The sequence below is a fragment of the Mesoplodon bidens genome, assembly GCF_964165515.1.
Source record: "Mesoplodon bidens genome assembly, chromosome: 11".
NCBI lineage: Eukaryota > Metazoa > Chordata > Mammalia > Artiodactyla > Ziphiidae > Mesoplodon > Mesoplodon bidens.
In genome coordinates, this window is record NC_138167.1 from 68361408 (window position 1) to 68382671 (window position 21264).

At 56.0% G+C, this 21264-nt stretch overlaps 1 protein-coding gene across 1 annotated transcript; it reads left to right on the forward strand.

The window, feature by feature from the left end:
- Positions 1-440: 440 nt before the first annotated feature.
- IL2RB (interleukin 2 receptor subunit beta) lies at positions 441-19669 on the forward strand. The gene is made up of 10 exons (XM_081248693.1): positions 441-532; positions 3686-3806; positions 4409-4625; positions 5457-5535; positions 8200-8305; positions 9770-9918; positions 11248-11413; positions 11972-12092; positions 13491-13575; positions 16595-19669. Exons 2-10 carry the CDS (start codon positions 3716-3718, stop codon positions 17351-17353), a joined length of 1773 nt encoding a protein of 590 aa, XP_081104819.1. The 5' UTR covers positions 441-532; positions 3686-3715; the 3' UTR covers positions 17354-19669.
- The last annotated feature ends 1595 nt before the right edge of the window (positions 19670-21264 follow it).

A 21264-nucleotide genomic window follows, 5' to 3' on the forward strand; every position in this document is an offset into this window, starting at 1 on the left:
GTACACCTAAAGGGACATGTTTGTGTGAGGTCTGGGGGTTACTGTGTGTGACCGGATGAAGGTCTCAGAGGCTTGAGGTGGCCTGTGAGATGGAGTAGGAGGGAAAAGAAGGGGCCTTGCCCCCATGGGCTCCTGTATGCAGCAAGGCATCTATCTGAGAGTGAGAGACAGCATGTGTGTGAGGGTGTATACTCACGCCTCCTGCCGCAATACGCACAGTGCCCCCCCCCGACCCCCCCATTCCCTCACCGCCCCCAGCGGAGGAGGGAGATCTTTATCTGGCCCCTGGTGCTACAGGAGTTTCAGGCTTTCTAACCAGCCAGATCTCCCCCGCCTCCCCACCCCAGGCCTTGCCCCCTCCATCCTCTGCACAGGAAGTGGGCTGGCCCTGGGGTTTTAGTCTGGCGGCTGGCCCCATCAGCCGTCTACTACCTGGGCCGAGGGAGCCGGAGCTGGGCCCTGGGGAGATGGCTGCAGTCCCAGCAGTGGAGAGAAGCAGAGAGACCACGCCGCAACCCCATGTCCCAGCTAGGTAAAGTCTCACCTTGCCCTTACCCTGCCCCTACCCGGTCCCCAGGAACCAGGGGCTCCCTCCTGGCCCCTGCCACCAGCCAGGGGGCTGGAGGTGAAGGTCACGGGGATGACTTTCAGCTCTGACTCAGATCCTCCAGAAGTTTCTGCCTGAACTCCCATCTGCCAGCCTTCACCCCCAACCTTAACTTAGAATCCCCCAGTGACAAGGCAGGCCCTGCTCTCATGGCTCTGGCTTGAGGAAAAGCTGGTCCCTGGTCCTAGGCTTTCCCTCCCTCCCAGCTCTCCCCATGGGAGGCCGGGGGCTACTTGGGATGAGGGGTTTCCCCAGGCCCTGTGCTGGGCCCCCCAACCCAGAGGGGTGGGGAAGGAGGTGGGAGTCCTGGGAGGGGCAAGGCCAGCTGAGTCTCAGATGTGCTGGATGCCCAGAGGAGGTGTGGGATGTGGGTGGGAGAGATGTGGCTTACACCGGGAGGTGCCCCTGTGTAAAGGATACCTTAGGAAGCTGTGGGGCGAGGGGAAAAGAGAGGGATGCCTCTGAGACCTGGCTATGAAGTGAGTGTGCTGCGAGGTTTCTGGGAGCCCTGGGCTGGAGGCCGGACCCCTGGGTTCAAGTTCAGCTTTGTCCCTCACTTGGCTGTGTGACCAGGCAGGTCAGTAGGCTCTGCAGGTGCTTCCAGAGGGGATGGGACTCCATCTCTGGGGCTCCCTGTGGGTCAGGCTCTCCCTCCACTCCTGGGGACCGAGACCTCCCACCCTTAACTGTGTTTGGAGCATCTGAGAAGCAGAGCCATCCCCAAGGGTCCCCCTACTTCCCCCACAACCAGCATCCCACGCCCAGCTGGGGAGGCGCCCCCAGACTTAAACAGCAAGAGGGAGCCCCGTGGTGGGGGGTTTGGCCAGAGAGGATGAGGGGAGACGGGGTCCATCAAGGTCAGAGATCAGGTAGGACGTGTCTCCGGCTACCAAGCTCATGCTTCATGTCCTCCCCCAGGCGCCCTGTACCCTACATCCCATGATGTCAGCCCTGGCAGAGCCTCAGACTACAACTGACTGAGTTCAAATCCCAGCTTTATCCCAAGAGGCTTAACGAGTACCTCAGTCTCCTCATCTGATAAAAGGAGTCATAATGGTACCTACTCATGGGGTTGCTGTGAACTTTAAATGAGGTAATATCTGCAAAGCGCTAATGACAGTGCCGGGCAGCGTGAGGGCAGAGTATTAGTCAGTATCACCACTATCATCATCTTCATCTTCATCATCACCATCACCATTATCACCATCGTCACCATTGTTATCCTCTTCTTCTAACTTGACATCAGACGACCTGGGCTTGAGTCCCATCCCTTGGGCAGCTCTGAGCATTAGTCTTGGTATCTATCAAATGATGACAACACGCGCTCTCAGGGCTGCGGTGGGGACCTAGTGAGTCAGTAAGTGTGATCGGCTTTGCAGTCACAAAGGGCAGGGCACACGTGCGTGGGTGTGCATGAGAATCCACGATGCAAGGCACTGGGGACTCAGAGGTCCCACTTGCCCTCCCTGAGGCTGGGCCTCTTCCTTGCTCTGTGACTTTGAGCAGGTGCCTTAACCTACCCGAGACTCAGTTTCCTCCTCTGCAGGAGGTGCAGCCTTGGGGACTGCTAGCGGCCCTCCTCATCCTGCCCCCTGCATCCTCCTTGCGCTTTGCCCTCTTGGGGTTCACTGCTGCACTCTTTCGGCTCTAGGTGGAGGGGAGCTCATTCTAGATGATGCTATTTCTCCTGCCCAACTCGCTTTGGCTGGGGCTGTGGTTTGGCCCTGACCTTCCTGTGATCTTGCACATCTTTGCCTCCACCCACCTCCTCTCACCCTGAGGCTCTGTGCCAGATCCTGTCCCGGTCCTGGCTGGCCCTGCTGGCGAGGGTCCGGCCCCAGGTGACACCCTCCAGGGGATCCACAGGGCCCCTACCCCAGGGCCAGGATCAATGAGTAAGGGGCACAGGGGTCTTGCTGGAGCCCCTTGCCTGGGCTCTGCGCCCTTTGGGGTCCCAACCCTGTGCCCTTTGCTATAGGGGGTTGGAGGGTCCAAAGAAAGAGGCAACCAGGTCCGCTCCGGGAGTGTTGCCCTGTGGGGATAGTGGGACGGGCAAGGAGGTGCCCCCGGGTACTTCCCTGGGCTCCTTTCCACACACAGGCCAGATGCCCACTGGTCGGCCAGGCCCCTGCCGGCCCCTGACTCCCCAGGGTGGGGATGGATACTGTGGGCCTTACCTCTGGGGCCAGCGCCTGGGACAGGGTCTGGGCAGGGCAGAACGATGTGAGGGAATGGGCTTTGGGCTGGAGCGCGGGGACCGGAATCCCAGCTCTGCCTCTTCTGCGATGTGACCTTGGGCGGGTTAACGGCTTGGAGCCTTGGTCTCCTCATCTGTGTAAGGGGACAATGCACGCACCCAGCCCCTGTTGCTGGGCAGATTACATAAGCTGGTGTACGGGAAGTGCCTGGCACAGGGTGGGTGTTCAGTCCCTACCCCCCACTCCACTCTCTCCACGAGTATTGCTGCGAGGTATTGTTGTGAGGCAGTCAGCACACGTTTAGTGGACTCCAGGCAGTCTACTCTGGCTCAGATTCCACAGCTGCCTCTTATCCGCTGTGTGACCTTAGGTAATCTGCCTCACCTCTCTGTGCCTCAGTTTCTCATCTGAAAAATGGGGATAATGAGCGTATCTCCAGTAGATGCTCTTATTGCTGTAGTTAAAGAATTTAAAATAGAGCCCAGCATAGAGGAACCTCTTGACAAATAGCTTTGGTGTGATTAAGGGAGCAGCCAGGTAGAGAGGAGGTGGGTTCTAATTCCAGCTCTGAGCTGGCCTCCCTATGTGGACGTAAGCAAATCTTTCCTCTTTCTAGGCCTCAGTTTCCCTAACTTTTGAACAAGGGGCTGGGCCTGCTCTGAGAGTCCTTTCAGCAATGACAACATGGGTCCCAGAATCTCAAAAGGGAAGGAGAGAACATGTATGGGATAGAGGGACCAACAGATACAAAGGCCCTGAGGCTGGCATGGTGGAAGCAGAGGGGTGCACCTTGAGAGGACAGGGCCCAGCCTGTCTCTTGGGCAGGGGAGGACGTGGCTGGGTGCTCACTCGTGTTCTCTCCCCTTCTTCCTCCATCCAGGGCTCCCTTCCCCAGCTCCCACCCGTGGATATGATGGCAGCTCCTGCTCTGTCCTGGTGTCTGTCCCTCCTTGTCCTCCTCTGGCCCCTGGCCATCCCTCGGGCATCTACATCGGTGAACGGTGAGGACCCTGGCATCTGGACCGCTGTGCTTTCCCTCAGGGAGGAGGCCAAGGCCCTTCTAGAACTTCTTCCAGGACCCCTAAGCTCCATCTACTGGGGCAGGAGGCGGGGGGGAGGGGGGCAGTGGGACCACAGACCAGGTATCCACCTTCTCCCTCGGCCCTCCACCTGCCCGCACCGCACCCACGTGCCCCTCCAAGCCGCAGGAAGACACTGTCTTCTTCTTCTTCTTCTTTTTTTTTTTTTAAGATGTTGGGGGTAGGAGTTTATTAATTAATTAATTTATTTTTGCTGTGTTGCATCTTCGTTTCTGTGCGAGGGCTTTCTCTAGTTGTGGCAAGCGGGGGCCACTCTTCACCGCAGTGCGCGGGCCTCTCACTATGGTGACCTCTCTTATTGCGGAGCACAGGCTCCAGACGCGCAGGCTCAGTAGTTGTGGCTCACGGGCCCAGTTGCTCCACGGCATGTGGGATCCTCCGAGACCAGGGCTTGAACCCGTGTCCCCTGCATTAGCAGGCAGATTCTCAACCACTGCGCCACCAGGGAAGCCCAACACCGTCTTCTTGTCTCTGGATTCACGAACCCCTTCTCTGCCTGCCAGGATTGACTACTTCCTCACCTGGTAGGTGCAGGAGTGTCGGGCGAACCCCAGAGGGCCATGGGCACCCTACAGCCAGCCACGCACGCTTCATCTTACCAGCAGATGCTTCCAAGCTCACGTGCTTCTACAACTCGAGAGCCAATATCTCCTGTGCCTGGAGCCAGGATGGGGGACTGCAGGTCACGACCTGCCACATCCATGCCCAGCCGGATAAAAGGTGTGTGGGGGGTCGACAGACAAATGTACAGAATCTCAGGGAGGTGAGATCTGATCGTCACTGATTTTTAGACTATTGAAATCCTAGCTCTCAGACCCCAAGAGCTCTGCACTTTGAGAATCTTGGACTAATAGGACCCACAGACTCTTGGTGTCACAGGAGTCTGGAAGAACTCGGGGGTCGGATATTTAGACTCCTGGAACCTGAATGGCAGTGGGGCGTGCAGTCCAGGCTGCAGTGGAGGGGCTGGGCATGAGCCAGACAAGGTAGTCTGGGGACACTGAGCTGCTCACCTGCTATGCTGAGGCTGGACTCAGTGTTAGAGGCAAAGGGGCAACAGGGCGATCCTCAAACTTTTTGAGTAACCTGGGATTTTGACAGATGCCTAGGGCAGCTGTGGGGATAGGGAACTGGGGCGTGGCTGGGGAAACTGGAGACTGGGAAGGAGGTGGTGAAGTGTCACCGTGATCCAAACATCCTGGTGGCAGCCAGCAGAGGTGGCTTTGGCTCCCAGGTGGATGGTGATTACAAGGGGCTCTGAAGGCCCCATCAAGGATCATCTTCACCCTAAACCCTCTGGGGAGACTTTGGAGGACTTTAGGCGGGGAAGGCCGTGTGTCCTGAACTGGTTTGTTTCTAGATCATTTTAGCCGCTGTGAGGCCTGGCTGGGATGAAGAGGCAGGAAAATATGCTCACGAAGGGAAGTGGGCACGTGGGGGTTGGCATAGAGCCCGGGCACAGACCAGCAATGCTGCATGGGGACTCTCCCAAGGGCCAGCTCTGGGGGGGGTCCCTCTTTTTCTTCTAAGGGGGTTCTTTTGTCTTGAAAGGCAGTGGAACGAATCCTGTGAGCTGCTCCCAGTGAAGCCGGGATCCTGGGCATGTAACCTCATCCTAGGACCCCCAGATGTGAGTAGCCATAGCTGAGGGGAGAGGCCAGGAGGCCGGTGGGTGCAGAGGGGGCGTCCTTCCGGGGAAGGAGCTGGGGCCCAGCAAGCGCAGTGGCCAGGGGCTGCGGCAGAGCCGGCTTCTGGGGCGGAAGAGGCAGAAGGAGGGAGGTGGCATCCAAGGAGAACAGAGGCCTGACCTGGGGGTCGAGGGATCTGAGGTACGTGAGGCATCGGCCACTCTGCCTCCGCTCCTGCTGTGTCCCCCGTGCTTTGTGGAGCCTGTGACACTCCTGGGTTCCTTATCAAGTGGGGAGAGCACCTACTAGTCATCATAACCTCCATATCCGACACCTCCCGAGGTCTGGGCAAGTACAGGGTGGGGTGGGGTTAACAGCGTGGATTGCACAGCTGGACGGTCCGGGTTCCATCCCTGGCTCCAAAGTATACAAGCTGGGTGATGTTGAGCATCTTCTGAGTCCCAGTTAACCCTTCTGTAAAAGGGAATAATAACGATCCTTGCCTGGTAGGGTTGTTCTGAGGATCAAGCGAATGCCACCCAGAACGGAACATGCACTTGACACGATTGCCAGGGGATCCTTACGACCGGGCGTGGGTACCAGCACTGTCCCCTTCTTAACAATGAGGAAACTGAGGCTCAGAGAGGTGAGGTCCCTGCCCAAGTCACATAACCAGGGAGAGGCAGAGCTGGGATTGAACCCAGGTCTGTGAGACCCCCAGCCTGGGCCTTTCAACCTTGCACTAGGCTGCCTCTCAAAGAGCAGGAGTCTGTGTCCATGTGGGTGTGCATCACATTATTGTCTGGCAAACCCTTCTTGGCAGCGGTGGGCACCAGGGATGCCCAGACCACATTTTCCAACCCTTATCAGGTTCTATACATTCTCTAGGAGCAGGAGAATGTGGAGATGAGCTCACATGACACAGTGTGTAGCTGATAAAGGCAGAGCCCCTCGAACCAGATTGCTGTGCCCATCCCCTTGAGCTCTGCAGATGGTCTGGCTTCAGATCCTGGCCCCATCCAGCTGTGTGGCTTTAGGCAAGTCCCTCGGCCTCTCTGTGCTTCAGTCTCCTCACCTGTAGGATGAGAATAGTAATTATGTCCGTCTCATTGGGTACTGAGAAAATTAAATGAGATAATATACGTGAGGTGCTTAATAGAGTGCCTGGCACAGGGTCAGTACTCAGCAGAATGTATAATTGGCATCTTTGCAACAATGACAATTACATTAATAATAATACAGTAAATCCCCTACATACGAACCTTCAAGGTGCGTGTGTGCGTTTGCATGTCTAATCGTGTAAGTTAGGTCACGTGTCTGGCGTACATTGTCACGTGTGTGCATCCTCTACAAGTGGTTGTGCTTTTTGCACTTTACTGTACAGTACTGTATAGAGTACAGTAGTACAGGATCTTTATTTCAAGCCCGGGATGCCTGGTGGAAGCAAGCATAAAAGCAGTGGCATATAGCCGATTGTGTTAGTTGGGTACCTAGGCTAACTTTGTTGGACTTAACGAACAAATTGGACTTACGAACGTGCTCTCGGAACGGGACTCGTTCATATGTAGGGGACTTACTCTAATAATGTGATGGTACTATTATTATCTGGGAAAATCTGTCCCCCGCAGCAGCTGGTAGATGGCTGGGGCAGGGTCCTCGGGCTGGAGACAAAGCAGTTGTTCTCCCCTCCAGGAACTCTGACGATCAAGGTCAAGGTTTGCTCACAGTGGGCCCTGCGGCAGGTCAGAGGGGCTGTGCCCGGGGTCCTGGGCCTGAAAACACCACCCCGGACCCCAGAATGCAGATGCTAACAGAGCCTGCACCAGACCCTCCTCCTGCAAGGCTGCAGAGCTGCCCTCCGCACAGGGAGGAGGCCGCCGTAAGCTGTTCACTTGGCCAGGGCTACAGTCTCTGTGGGGCTCTGGATCAAGAGGCCTGAGTTTGCATCCAGGCTCTCCTGCTGACCAGTTGTGTGATTTGGGGCAAGTCCCTTAACCAATCCCAGCCTCGGGTTTCTAACCTGCAGTGTGTGGATGGACAGCTGTGAGCATCAGCCAGAGAAGCGCCTAAGGTACCTGAACAGTGCCTGCCCACAGGAGATGCTCGGTTCCTGGCCATTTCCTTCCAGAAAAGTGAGGGTGCAGGGCTGGAGAGAGATGGGGAGAGGAAGTTTTCACACTCAGAGCTATAATGCAAGCGTAGGTCCGGACCTGCACCTTCTTGGGGGCTCATCCTGCTTGCACACCTCTTGTGATGGGGAACTCCCTCCCTCCCAAGGCAGCTCACTTCACTTGGATCAGGGATTGACAAATTACTATGGCCCATGGGCCAAAACCAGTCTGCTGCCTGTTTTTATAAATAAAGTTTTATTGGCACACAGCCAAGTGCATTCGCTCTCATGTTTTTTCATGGCTGTTTTCACACGACAACGGCAAAGTTGAATAGTTGTGACAGAGACCACATGACCTGCAAAGTCAAAAATATTACTAACTGACCCTTTTCAGAAAGCTTGCTGAGCCCTGCCTTAGGCGGAGGGGCTCAGGGAGGGGATCCAGCTTGTCGCAGTCGCGGTCTCCCCTCCTGTCTTCCCCCGTCCTCATCCCAGCAGCCTCCCCGTCCCCGCACCAGCTGCTGGCAGCTACATCCCTGGCCTCCTTCCCTTGCAGTCTCAGAAACTGACCATAGTTGACGTCATCAGCTTGACCGTGATGTGCCGCGAAGGGGAGAGGTGGAGGAGGATGATGACTCAGAATTTCAAGCCCTTTGACAACAGTGAGAGAGGACTCCAGGGTGGGGCTGGGAGGGGGTTGGAGGGGTGGGCACCTCCCTCCCTGTCTCCTGCTCTGGGATCACCCTGCTCCATTCTCTCCCCATCAGCTTCCATGCCTACATCTGACCAACCCACTGCCCGCTGAACTTGGGATGAAGTCCCGGGTCCCTACTCTGGCGTTCAAGGCCACTTGGCCTGGCTTCCCTCTCCAGCACGCCTCCTCTCATGGCCTATATTCCTGCCACACCAAAGCCCAGCTCTCCAGATTCAAGTTGCCCATCCATGCCTCTGAGTCCTTGCACGCGCTGGCCCCACTGCTTGGAAGGCTCTTCCCACCCGGAAAATTCCCACTCACCCTTCAAGGCTCAGTGAAGAGTCACCTCCTCCAGGAGTCCTTCCCAGACTCCCCCACCTCTTTCAGGGTGTTTATGTCCTGGGTCTTTGCTGCCTGATTATGGGTCTGTCTCCCTCACTGGGCTGTGAACTTCCCTGAGGGTAGAGCCTCTGCCATCCCTATGTCTCCATTCTGAATACTCAGCATCAGGCTCGATCTGGGCAGTGCTCTGGGAAGGTTTGTTGAACAACTGCGTGCCCTGCCCCACCCCCAGCCTTCACCCCCTTCCCTTCCCGAACTTGGAGGTCATCTCTAGGTAAGAGACGGGGGCAGAGGGTGAGATCCAGGGTCCTACATGCAGCCCTGCCTTAATTGAGTGTCATCTGACTGGCAGATCATTTAACATGTCTGAGCCTCAGTTTCCTCATCTGTAAAGTGGGAATAACCAATTACCCGCTGCCCGTGGTTGCTGTAAGGAGTCTATAAGCCAAGACACAGAAACTGCTTAGCACATGCTCAATAAACATTTGCTTATTATTATTTGTGTGGTTCTACAGAGTCCCAGAAGTATAAAAATTTAGAACAATTGAACTTCAGAATCATACAATCTTACAATCATATAAGGTTGATGAGATAGAATTAAATAAAATAAATGAGATGATCCAGGTAAAACTCTCTGATCAATTCTGAGTGCAGAGAAAGGCTGTCTTGATTCATTCATTCAGCAGGTATTTAGTCAAGGGCCTACCACGTGCCAGGTAATGTTCCAGGCACCAAGGATACCCGAAAGAATCAAGTCGTTGCCCTCAGTGAGCTCAGAGTCTGGTGGGGGAGACAGAAAATGAATAAAGGACCAGAAGTAGATGTTTAACACGTTGGGTGTTGATAAGTGCTAGGAAGAGAAATGAAACAGGTGAGGGGGACAGAGAGTGGTGGGTGGTTGGGGAAGGCTTCTCTGAATATGTGATATTTGAGCAGGGACCTGCCAGTCTCCGGGGAAAGGGAACGCAGGGAGGGAGGAGCAGCACGTGCAAAGGTGGAGGTGGGAGCCCGGCACGGTTTCTCATCTCAGCATCAGCCTCCGGTGTCCCCCAAGCTTTTTCTCTCTCCTTTTTTCTCTTCCCGTCTCCAGTTCGTCTGATGCCCCCCAACTCCCTCCAAGTCGTCCACATAGGGACCCGCAGATGCAACGTAACCTGGAATGTCTCCCAGTTCTCCCACTACATTCAAAGCAATGTGGAGTTTGAGGTCCGGACAAGGTCCCCGGGCCACAGCTGGGAGGTGAGTACCTAGCTCCATCCCGACCTGCCCTGATTCCTTCCTGTCCTCATCACCCTGTCCATCCTTCATCTCAGCAAAGCCACAGAAGGCACTAAGCAACCCCTGCCACTCCTCTGTACTGCCTGCCCTGCTTCCCCCTCCCTCCGTGTGTCCCCTGACACCCCAGGGGTCCAGCTGGTGGTGGATTCCAGGCAAGATTTACAAAGCCAAGAGGCAGGCGACTGCCCTCTTTGGAGATTTCAGAGGCCCTGGGCAGCCACCCTTCCCTCTTCAAATCCAGTGTGGTCCAAGTCCACGGGAGTTGGGACTTCCTGATGGTCCAGTGGTTAAGACTCCACCCTTCCCCTGTAGGGGGCGTGGGTTCGATCCCTGGTCGGGGAAATAAGGTCCCACATGCCAAGGGGTGCTGCCAAAAAAAACCCCCCAAAAAACCAAAAACAAGTCCATAGGGGTTGGTTGCTTACTCATTCACTTATCCATTCCTTTATTCGCTCACTCACTCAACAAACATTCACTGAGTACCTACAATGTGCTAGATGCGGGGAGAGAGTGGAGGGCGGGCCTGATGGGCTGCCTGCTCTCAGGAAACTCACATGGGGGATGGGGGCAGACAGTTGGCACCCAGAAACAGGAGACTATGGGATGTTGATACATACTATCATGAAAATTAAATGTGATAACGCAGTTGAGAAGGGCTGGGCCAGGCTACTTCAGACTCAGGTGACTAGGGAAGGCCTTTCTGAGATCTGGGGCTCAAGCAGGAGCTGACCTTCTGAGGATCTGGGGAGGGTCTTCCAAGCAGAAGAAAGAGCCATTGCAAAGGCAAGACATAGCCTGTGTGTCTAGGGCACCGGAAGAAAAGCAAAAAGGGTGATACAGAGGTGGGAGAAGTGTTTGGGAAATCCCTCTTTCTGGTCGAGGGGTGAATAGACTATAGCAGAGCACGGGGGTGGTGGGGAGGGGAAGCAGGGCGACCTTGTATGGTGCCCAGAGGTGGTGGGAGCTCAGACCTGGAGGAGAAAGGAGTGGAGAGAAGGCGGAAGGGTGCAGAAATAGTTTCCAGAGGTGGAACCAGGTTCTGGACGTGGAACCAGCTGATTGGCAGATGTCTTTGGATGTGGGAGGGGTTTAGGATGACCCTGGAGTTTTGGGCCCCAGCAACTGGGTAGTCAGGCAGCCTTTCTGTAGGATGAGGGGACAGTGGAGGGCAGGTGGCTGGAGGGAAGAAAGGAAGGTGCTGTTCTGCTCGGCGTCTCGGCCAGCCCTGCCACAGGAGGTGAGGTAGGCAGTGGGGACCCCTCTGGTCTGACAGCCCTGTTTCTGCCCCAGGACACCCCACTGCTGAGCCTCAGGCAGAACCAGCAATGGATCTCCCTGGAGACGCTGGCTCCAGACACGCTGTATGAGCTTCAGGTGCGGGCCAGGCCCCAGCTAGGCAGCCACGAGGCTTGGAGCCCCTGGAGCCAGCCCCTGGTCTTCAGGACAAGGCCTGCAGGTACTGATGGGGAGCTGGGGTGGGGATGCAACTCCGGCAGGAGGCAGTGGCTGGTGCCGGGAGGCTTGGGGTGTAGGTATGGAGCCCTTTGGCCATCATTAGCTCACTTGATGTGACCCACAGGGTGGGCAACATGGGCGTGTTTTACAGATGGGAACAGGGGATCAGTGAGGGGGTGGGACTTGCCATTGGCCTTGTGAGTTAGTGGGGAGGCCGGTGAGGCTCCTTCCACTCTCTCCACCCTGAAACTTCAAACTCTTGGTTTCTGCCGAGGTCAGGGGTGGGCTGTTTTCACCTGTTAGCCCGTTTCCTCATCTGTAAAGTGGGTACCATGGTACCGAGGCAGGGAAGCTGTGAGGAAGCATGTTGGTTGCGATGCCCCATGTTGGCTGGGCACACAGCAGTTCTGCTGGACCAGCTGGGACCCTGTAAAGGCCTTGGGTCAGAGGTCGGCCTGTCCCTCAGCACCAGGTCATGGGTGGGGGATGCTGGATTGAGCTAGGGTGGGTGGGGGCACTTCTCTAACCCCTCCCCTTCTCCTCCTCCCACCCCGGGCAGCAACCAGGAAGAAGACCCTGCCCCTTCCTTGGATGGACCACATCGTGTTGGGCCTCGGCTGCACTTTTGTTTTCGCCCTCTTGGTTTACTTTCTGACCATCTTTCGGTACAACAGGCCATGGTAAGAGCGCTCCCTTCCCTGTCCTTCATCCTCCTGTCTGACACGACCCCCTACCCGCCAGGTCAGGTTCTGGGCTGAGCCCCCTGCTCTCACTCTCCAGTGCTCCCTCTGCCCTCCCAAGAGCCCTCCCTGCCTAACACCTGGCCTTTCCGCCAAAGATGGAAGCCCATGGAACCAGCCCGAGGGGAGTGGGGCAGGGAGAGCCCCACGGGAGCCCTGCCCAGAGCATCATGCCCAGGGCTTGAGTATGTGTGTGCTCACGTGCCAGCTGCCTGTGTGTTGGGGGGGTCCTCATGCGTCTGAGCACTCATTTGTTTATTCCTTTATTTACTGAGTCCTAGACCTGGGCTGGGTACGGTGCTGATGCTGGGAACGCAAGGGCAACCACAGGCATGTCGTCCCATCTTCATGGACCCACAGTCCCATGGGGGAAGGCAGATACATCTTAATCATGCACGTTTGTAACGACACACGTGATTAGGCTGGCGAAGGAAGGAAGGTACCATATGTACTGAAAGCAGACAACAGGGAAAGGAACCTCAGCTAAGGGGTGGGCGGGAGTCGGGGGGGTGCTTCTCCGAGGAAGTAATGATTCCACTGAAATCTGGAGGAGAAGTGAACCAAGCAGGGAAGGGTCGGGGAGCACACCTCAGGAGGAGGAAATAGCTTGTGCAAAGATCCTGGGTGGGAACAAGGCAGGAGCATTCCAGGAACTGAAAATGCAGGGAGGTGGGTGTGGCCAGAGACCAGAAAGGAGTTCGGGACCTGAGCCTGGACCTCTGGGTGGCAGCCAGGTTTTCTGGGGTCTTGAGGCTGTGGCATACAACTTGAGGCAGATGCACACAGATACTGGGGAACTTAGCTTGGCAAGCAGAGCATGGGCTGGAATTCAGCCTCCATTCACCACCCCCCCACCTCCCAAAAAACCCCAGGTGCCCTTGAGCAGTGCACAGCTTGAACCACCGTCCATGGCAGCCTTGACTAGGTGGCCTACCATCTGGCCTCTCTCCTACCTCCCTCCTCTTGGTTCAGTCTGCTCCAGTCTTCTTTGTTCCCTACCACTCTGGCTTGCGTGGTCCCCCACCCTCACATCCTTCTCTTGCATGGCATCCTGCCCTCTGTCTCCACATTACAATGAATGGTAAACTTCCACACTTGCTTCACTGTCTAGCTCCCCATTAGAATGTCAGTTCCTTAAGGGCAGGGACATTCTCTGTTGGCTGTTCTTGTGTCCCCAGTGCCCAGCACAATACCCTCCCTTACTGGGCACACAATCAATACCGACAAAATAAATGAACAGCTCGGCGCCCTGCCCTCAGAGCTGCGGGGCTGATGGCAGGACACTGCGGCCCCCTTCCCTTCTCACCCTCCTCCCCTCCCTTCCTCTCCCCTGTCCAGGCTGAAGAAGGTTCTGAAGTGTCACATCCCAGACCCCTCGGAGTTCTTTTCCCAGCTGAGCTCCGAGCATGGAGGAGATTTCCAGGTAGGAGTCTGGAGGTGGAGGACACAGTAGGCAGCTGGCACGGGCTGGCCAGAGGGTGGGCAGTGGTGTGGAATGGGTGGGGAGGAGGTGCAGGAACAGCAGGTTTTTGCCCTTTGTGGAAGAAGAAATGTAAAGTGAGCTGCCTTGCGTGTGGGCACGGGCCCCTTTCCCCGGTGTTCTCAGGCTGAATGGCAGCTCCCGTCTGAGCCAGACTGCCTAGGCTCTAACCCTGGCTCCACCACTTCCTGGCTGTGTGGCCTTGGGCAAGTTATAGAACCTCTCGGTGTCTCAGTTTCCTCACCTGTAAACTGATGGGTGGTGGGGGGGATAATGTTACTATGTGTATGGTCCCAAGGACATTGCCTGGCACACAGCAAGTGCTCACGAAGCTCTAGCCAGAATTACTGGCACCAGGCTGTTGATGGAGCAGGATTTGCCAGGTTCAAGTTCTCTCCACCCCGCTCCCTGTGCAGACCTGCTCCGTGGGGCTAGTGCTTTCCCTGCTCTTTGCAGAAACTCCCTGGCCAGGCTCCGTGACTTATCACAGACGTTAGCAAGGCCTCCAGGCATTTCTAGTTACAAAACACAGATTCATTTTAAAAGTGCACGCCCACATGTCAGAACACTCAGCCCCATTTAAAGTTTAGTCGTCTCCCCTCCCTCAGCCCACACATGCTTCAGGAAGGAAGTTTCTACGGGGTAGGGGGATGTGGTGGGCTGCTTCTACCACCTCACCCCCACTCTAGGCTCCGTGGATCGGTGTTGGTGGGTGGGGGGTGAGGTGGGGGCAGAGAGAAGCCAGGAGGAAAGTTGAGGGGCTGGAAAGCCATGCTGGACCAGAGCTGTCAGGAGCTGGCTTTGGTGTTCTCTATCAGGGCTGATCAGAGCCCCTTCTGGAATTCTTTGGAAGACTCCCAAGACTGGGGGTAGCTTACCTACAGCACTCTTGATGTGGGGGAATGTATCTCCTTAAAATGCCTCCTTCAGCCCTAGATGTAGTGAGCCCCCCATCAACAGAGGTATTCAAGTCAGCCTTGGCTGACTATGTGTCAGCCACATGGCAGAAGGGATTCCTACATTGGAACCGGCTGGAGGCAGGACTAGATGCATCCTCAGACCTCTTCTGCCTTGAAGTCCTTCTCATTCTATGGGCTTAGGACATTTTGAGGTGGGACTGGGGTCCTTTCTAGAGAGTTGCAAGCCACTCCATCTTCCCACGAGGTCATCCCCAGGTCTAGATGCCTGGCCCAGGCCTGCTGTGGAGGGGGTATCCTGAGGAGGCCCTGGGGATGCATGATGTGACTGGGGGCTGGCCAAGAGGGACCCCACCCTCTCCTTTGCATGTGGGTGACAGGCCAGCTGCTCTCTCTCTCTCTGCCCCAGAATCCCTGGCTCCAAGACTGCAAGGCCCACTGCCCTGCCTGTGGGACCTGGGAGTGCGTGTGCCAGTGTATGTGAAGGGGGATGAGTTTCTTCCTGTGCCCCCCGCCCACCTGCGCTTCAGGGCATTGTGGATGGAGGCCTAGGCCCAGGAAGTGCCTGACCACACACACCTCTGAGGGTGGCCCAGCGAGGCCCAGCACACCAGTGCCGGCCCCAGGCCTGCCCTCTTCTTCTTCTGGCCACTGTGCAGCACTGCTGCCTGGCCCTGCCCTCCGCTGCTGCTTCTAGCGTTGGAGCCACACCTGACCTGGCTCTTGCCCTGCCTTCCTAGCCTGCTATCCCTCTTTGCCATCCTTAGTTTGTCCTCGCTGTCCCTCTCTCTCGGCCTTTTCTCTGTAACATGAACTCCTGGTTTGGGGGAGGGGGTAGATTTTGTCGAGTGGCTCAGCCCCGGGAACTCACTCCGGGGATGGAGAACCAGGATGTTTCTCTTCTGGTCCATTAATTCATCTGCAGAACATCAACTGGGCCCCTAGGCCCTGTGCTGGGCACAAGAGTGCAGGGGGCCTGGTCCCATCAGGCCTGGTCCCTGTACTGGGGGGACCACAGTCCAGCTGCAGAGGGCTCCCAGGACAGAAGGCTGTTGGGGGTTCTCAAGTGCACCCTCTTGAGGCCCCATCACCCTGCCCTGAGGGGTGAACACTCCCCTACACTTCTGCTGGGTAGTCTGCATTTTACCTGTGCCAGGTGTTTCCACCTTCATTTTCTTCTTTAACATCTCTCTGCTGGCCCATAGTGAGGAAGTCAGGAAAAAGGCAGCTAAATGTTGTGGAATTGAGGCTCAGAGAGGTGCAGTGAACTGCCCAGGGTCACACAGCTACAGAGTGCCAGCGCCAGGGCTGGAACCCGGGTCTCCCTGTTCCTTGCCAGGCCTCTGTGGACTCCAGAGCAACTGAGAAGTGCTCTGATGGGTGCTTTCCTCTCTCTGTGGATGGAGGGCGTGGGGGGTGTGTGTGGATGGCTGCAGGGTACCAGGAGGGAGTGGTCAACTGGGGGACAATTAGCTCCCCACTGGAGATGGTTCCATGGCAGTGTGAGTGGGGAAACTGGGGCCCAGCTCTTCCACCTGCTGGCTGTGTGATCAGGGCCAGGGCACAGGCCCTCTCTGGGCATCTGTATGGTGACCGTGATGTGCTCTCGGGACGCTTTCTGCTTCAGCAGTGGTTGGTTGGTTCACACACTTGCACTGGTCCCCACCAGACACTCTGAGGATTCTACCAATTGCTATGTTCCCAGGACCGAGAGCGGCACCAGGCTCACAGGAGCTGCTCGATAAACAGTCACACATTGAACCAAGACATCCCCTGGGCACCTACAGCGAGCTAGGAAGGCCTGTGCTGGGGCTGGGAAACAGCCACTCCCCCTAGGCTGATGCAGAGGGTTCCCCAAACCAGTGGGCAGGGTTTGTGTGTGTGTGTGTGTGTGTGTGTGTGTTTGGGAGGTGGGGGCTACAGTCAAGGAGGGCTTCCTGGAGGGGGCAGCCCTGAGCGGACTGCTGAAGGAGGACGAGTTAGGGGATGTTGCTGAGTCTGGAAGAGGTGGCCGCTCACCCTCCCTCTGTTCTTTCTCCTGGCAGAAGTGGCTCTCCTCACCCTTCCCCTCATCCTCCTTCAGTCCCAGCGGCCCAGTGCCCGAGATCTCCCCACTGGAGGTGCTGGACAGGGACGCCAAGGCCACGCAGCTGCTCCTTCTGCAGCAGCAGGACAAGGGCTCGTCATCCTCAACCGAGACCAGCGGCCACTCGGTGACCAGCTGCTTCACCAACCAGGGCTACTTCTTCTTCCACCTCCCAGATGCGCTGGAGATCGAGGCCTGCCAGGTGTACTTTGCCTACGACCCCTTCACGGAGGAGCCCGATGAGGGTGGGCCCGGGGTGCCAGAGGGGGCTCTCCTCCCACCCCTGCCGCCTCCGCCAGGGGAGGAGGATGCCTACTGCACCTTCCCCTCTGGGGACGACCTGCTGCTCTTCTCCCCCAGTCTCCTCGGTGGCCCAGGCCCCCCGAACACTGCCCTGGGGGGCATTGGGGCTGGTGAAGAGAGGCTGCCCCCCGCCCCACAGGAGGCAGTTCCTGGAGACTGGGCCCCCCAATCCCTGGGGCCCGCCACCCCGGAAGCCCCTGGCCTGGTGGATTTGCAGTCACCCCCGGAGCATGCGCTGGGAGAAGCAGGAGAGGAGGTGCCTGTCCGCAGCCTGAGGGAGGGGGCCGGCTTCCCCTGGGCCAGCTCTCCTGGGCAAGGCCAAGTCCGGGCCCCCACCTCCTGCCTGACCCTGAACACTGATGCCTACCTGTCCCTCCAAGAGCTCCAGGATCAGGACCCGGCTCACACAGTGTAGACAGACAGCCAGGGCTGGGAGACAGGTGGCCTTCTGCTGTTGCACCAGGCCCAGCTGAGGACTCTCTGTCTGTGAGGCTTGTCCATTGCTGACAAGTGTCCGGCTCAGTGTCCGGCTGCCCCCGGTCATCTCTGGCCAGAGGGCCCTCACCCAGCCTTGCATACACGGCTGTTCACTTCCACACCTCATTTGCTGCTCCCTGGTCCTACGGCCCAAGGCAAGAACTTCGGGGGGAGAGGCACTTTGACTCCGCACTCCCTCATCAGTCGTGGAGTCCTGCGGGTTTTGCCTCTGAAGCGTCCCTCCTCTCCAGCCCTGCAGCTCCTCTTCAGGGAGAATTCGGGGTTCTCCACGGGCCTTCACCCTGCGCTCCTCACAGGGCTTCCTGCCCCAGTCACACCCCCTCGCACCCACCACCACAGGACAACCAGAGTGCTCTTTCTAGAACACAAAGAGGGCTATGCTGCTCCGGGTTTAAAACCCTGCCATGGCTCCCCACTGCCCTCAGCACCACTTCTTGGCCCTCCCCTTGCCCCTCCAGCATCGTGTTGGGACATTCCCTTCTGGTAGCCTCCCAAGAGTCCTACTGAGCCGCTTGGAGCTCCCTCATCCCCCCACACCTTTACACATGCCCTTCCCTGTGCCTGGGGTGCCCTCTCATCCCTCATCTAGGTGACAAGCTCCCTTTATCCTTCAAGTGTCAGTTCTGTTTCCCTGGGAGGGAAACACCACCTCCTTCAATGTGCGCAAACTTTGAGATTCGGTGCTGGAGGGAGAGGCTCTCAGGGTCACAGGGTGGCTGAACAAAGTGGCCCTGTCACTTCCCCTTTGGGATGTCTTGTGACCTTTGAATGTTTGGCTACAACATCCTTAACGCTGTGGCCCAAGTATGGACACAAATGCCCCAGCAAAGTGGACAGCGGCTGGATCTTTCCACAGTGGCTTCACAGTAAGCATGCTGCTGGAGAGCAAACCCCTCCTAGTGGCAGGTCCCGATGCTGCCACAGGGAGCCCTCCCTTGGACCCCTCCCACTCCAGCCTCCACTGGTCTTTTCTGCAGCTCAGGGGCTGGCACACCACCTCCAGATGGCAGCTCCACTCACTACACTTGGCACAGTGCACTTGGCACTCCATCATATTCCCCGGGTGAACTGATGAACTATCTGGCATCATCTTGCCTGGGCTCCCTGTGCCCAGCTGCCTTCATGCAGGGGGTACCATCCACCTCACAGGAGCACTCCTGGCGCCTTGACATTTCTGAGGTCAAGACTTGGAGAGGCGGCGATCCAGGCCCATTAGATTCCAGCATGCCCGCTTCAGCGAGAGGCTCATCCCCTCACGTGGCAGTCGCCCCCGCCACACACAGCTAACCCCTTCCTTCTCGGTGCTCCCCACCACCCGTCCACTTCTCTTCCCTCTGTCCCTGGCACTGATCACACCTGTGATGCCTATCACAACCTCCCTTCTTGACTAGAGTTCTACGGAAGGCAGGAACCCCAGCAGGTCCCAGCTAACCCCAAGGTATGAAAACACAGTGCCTGCATTTATAGGCCATGCTTGCAGCTGATTGGGCACCTGACACAAGCCCACCCATAGGTTCATCAGCAGCCTATGAGATGACTTAGAACAGAAGCTGTGTCCAATCAGGGAGGCCGGGCCTGAGCTGGCCAATCAGGTTTCTCTCAGTCTTGGGCATTTGAATACAGGGCGGGAGGGTGGCCCCAAGGAGCAGGTGCATGTGGAGAAGAGCCCCAAAAGGCTAGAGAGGAGTTAGCAGAGGGGCCTGGGCTCCTATTACTGATACTCCTGCTCCCCAGGGGGTTACTGCATTTCACTCAGGATTCCTGTTTCTTCTGTGTCCCAAATAAACTCCCTTTTCCTGAGGTTGTCTGAGTCTTGGATCCTTACCATGGAATAGCTTAATTACCAGGCCATCGCACTTCCCACCTCCTGCCATATGATGCTGTGTGTTCTGGGCCATAAGTCTCCTCAGTCCTGAGGAGAGCATCAGACGCAAGCTCAGTGCCCACAGCTTTGCTGTGTGTCCTCGGGCAAACCAGGAAATCTCTCTACAAGTGAATTTCCACTTTGCAGAATTCTTGGGAGGGTTACATTTCTCAGGCTTTGGTCATGTGTGTATATATATATATTTTAATGATCTGTGTGTACCATCTTTTTTATTGTTTACTTAATATTTTTCTTTAAATCAATTCACTTTTTGTTTAATACTTTTATTTAAAGAAAAAATTTTATATTGGTTCTGTAAATGGGAAAACTGATATTCAGTATAAATAAAAGGTAATGGTACAAAGTAAGTACACTAAAACAAAATGTTTCAATTTATTGCCTGCTGGAAATCTGCTCTATCTCTTAGTTAAAAGGGGAGATAAGCAAGTGTTGGGAAGCTGATGAAGACATGCCAAAACCAAACAGAGACTTCTTCCTTGAGAAAATGCAGAAGGATTGTAAGGGAAATATCTTTTTCACTAAAAGGAGTCAGATTTATCTTATTCGGTGTCCAGGCACCATCTGATATGGCCTCATGGGAAAATATTGCTCTTGATTTTATACCTATCTATCTCAAGTATCCTTGACTCTGAAAAGTTGGACCAGATCATGAATAGCAATATCTGGCATTCATAAAGCTGCACTCATGGCAGACATTGCTAATCAATTGCAGTGGTGCCTGGCAGACATTGCTAATTGACCACAGTCCTCCTTTCTCTGGAGCTTGGATGCAGCCTTAGATTCTGTAGGCAGGCCAGATTGATCATAGCTGGTACCTGGTGACATGTCTAGACCAGATAATCCCTCAGGTTCCTTCCACAACAGAAACTATTGTTCCTGGGCTTCCCTGGCGGCGCAGTGGTTGAGAATCTGCCTGCCACTGCAGGGGACACGGGTTTGAGCCCTGGTCTGGGAAGATCCCACATGCCGCGGAGCAACTAGGCCCGTGAGCCACAACTACTGAGCCTGCGCGTCTGGAGCCTGTGCTCCGCAACAAGAGAGGCTGCGACAGTTTGAGGCCCATGTACAGCGATGAAGAGTGGCCCCTGCTCGCCGCAACTACAGAAAGCCCTCGCACAGAAACGAAGACCCAACAAAGCCATAAACAAACAAACAAACAAATAAATAAATAAGATAAGAAACTATTGTTCCTGACTCCGATTTTCTAGGCAGGGAAAACTGAGGCTGATATGGTGGAGACTGGAAAGCTGAGAGGGCCCTATGAGCGGGTACACCCAGGGAACCCAGCTGTCCTTACTGTGTCTGATGGGAGACCTGAGCTGGTAGTGAGTGGCATAAGGGGGACCACCTTACACCAAGTGGAGATGGACTGATGGGCTAGAAGCCACAGTGTGAATGTCCAGTGTGGATTAGAGTATGGGCCTTGGGAGATGGAGCAAGGAGGGAGCAGCTGGCAGGGGTGGAAGGAATGAAGGAGAGACAGGCTTGCCTGGGTCAGATTGCAGGAGGGAGGAGTGGCACCAGCTGGGGACCAGGCAGCCTAGGGCCTTGGAGAGCTGTCAGATGCAGAGCAGGAAGCAGGAGGCAGCCAGGGCAGATAGGGGTATAAAAGAAAAGGGAGGAGAGGTGGGAGGGCCCACCAGCCCCTCAGGCCTCCAATTTCTTGAGCTGTATTTGTTCCTTCACTTCCTCAATCCCCCACTATCTCTGCTCTCCTCCTACCTCTCAATTCCCACTCTAAGCAACTTCCAATGTCTGCAGTTACCAAGCAAATTATGGTGAACCAGTTCATAGCTAGGATGAATAACTTACCACTGTCCTCCTAATTGTTGGGGACAACCAGGACAACTTCAAAAATCATCAAGAAGCACATTTAAAAAGTGGGAAGAGGGCTTCCCTGGTGGCGCAGTGGTTGAGAGTCCGCCTCCCGATGCGGGGGACGC

Excerpts from the sequence above, each read along its gene's own strand:
- IL2RB (XM_081248693.1), top strand. The coding sequence starts at position 3,716 with ATGATGGCAGCTCCTGCTCTGTCCTGGTGTCTGTCCCTCCTTGTCCTC. Across the intron at positions 3,807-4,408 it reads GGCATCTACATCGGTGAACG|GATTGACTACTTCCTCACCT; the intron begins GTGAGGACCCTG and ends TCTGCCTGCCAG. Across the intron at positions 13,576-16,594 it reads AGCATGGAGGAGATTTCCAG|AAGTGGCTCTCCTCACCCTT; the intron begins GTAGGAGTCTGG and ends TTCTCCTGGCAG.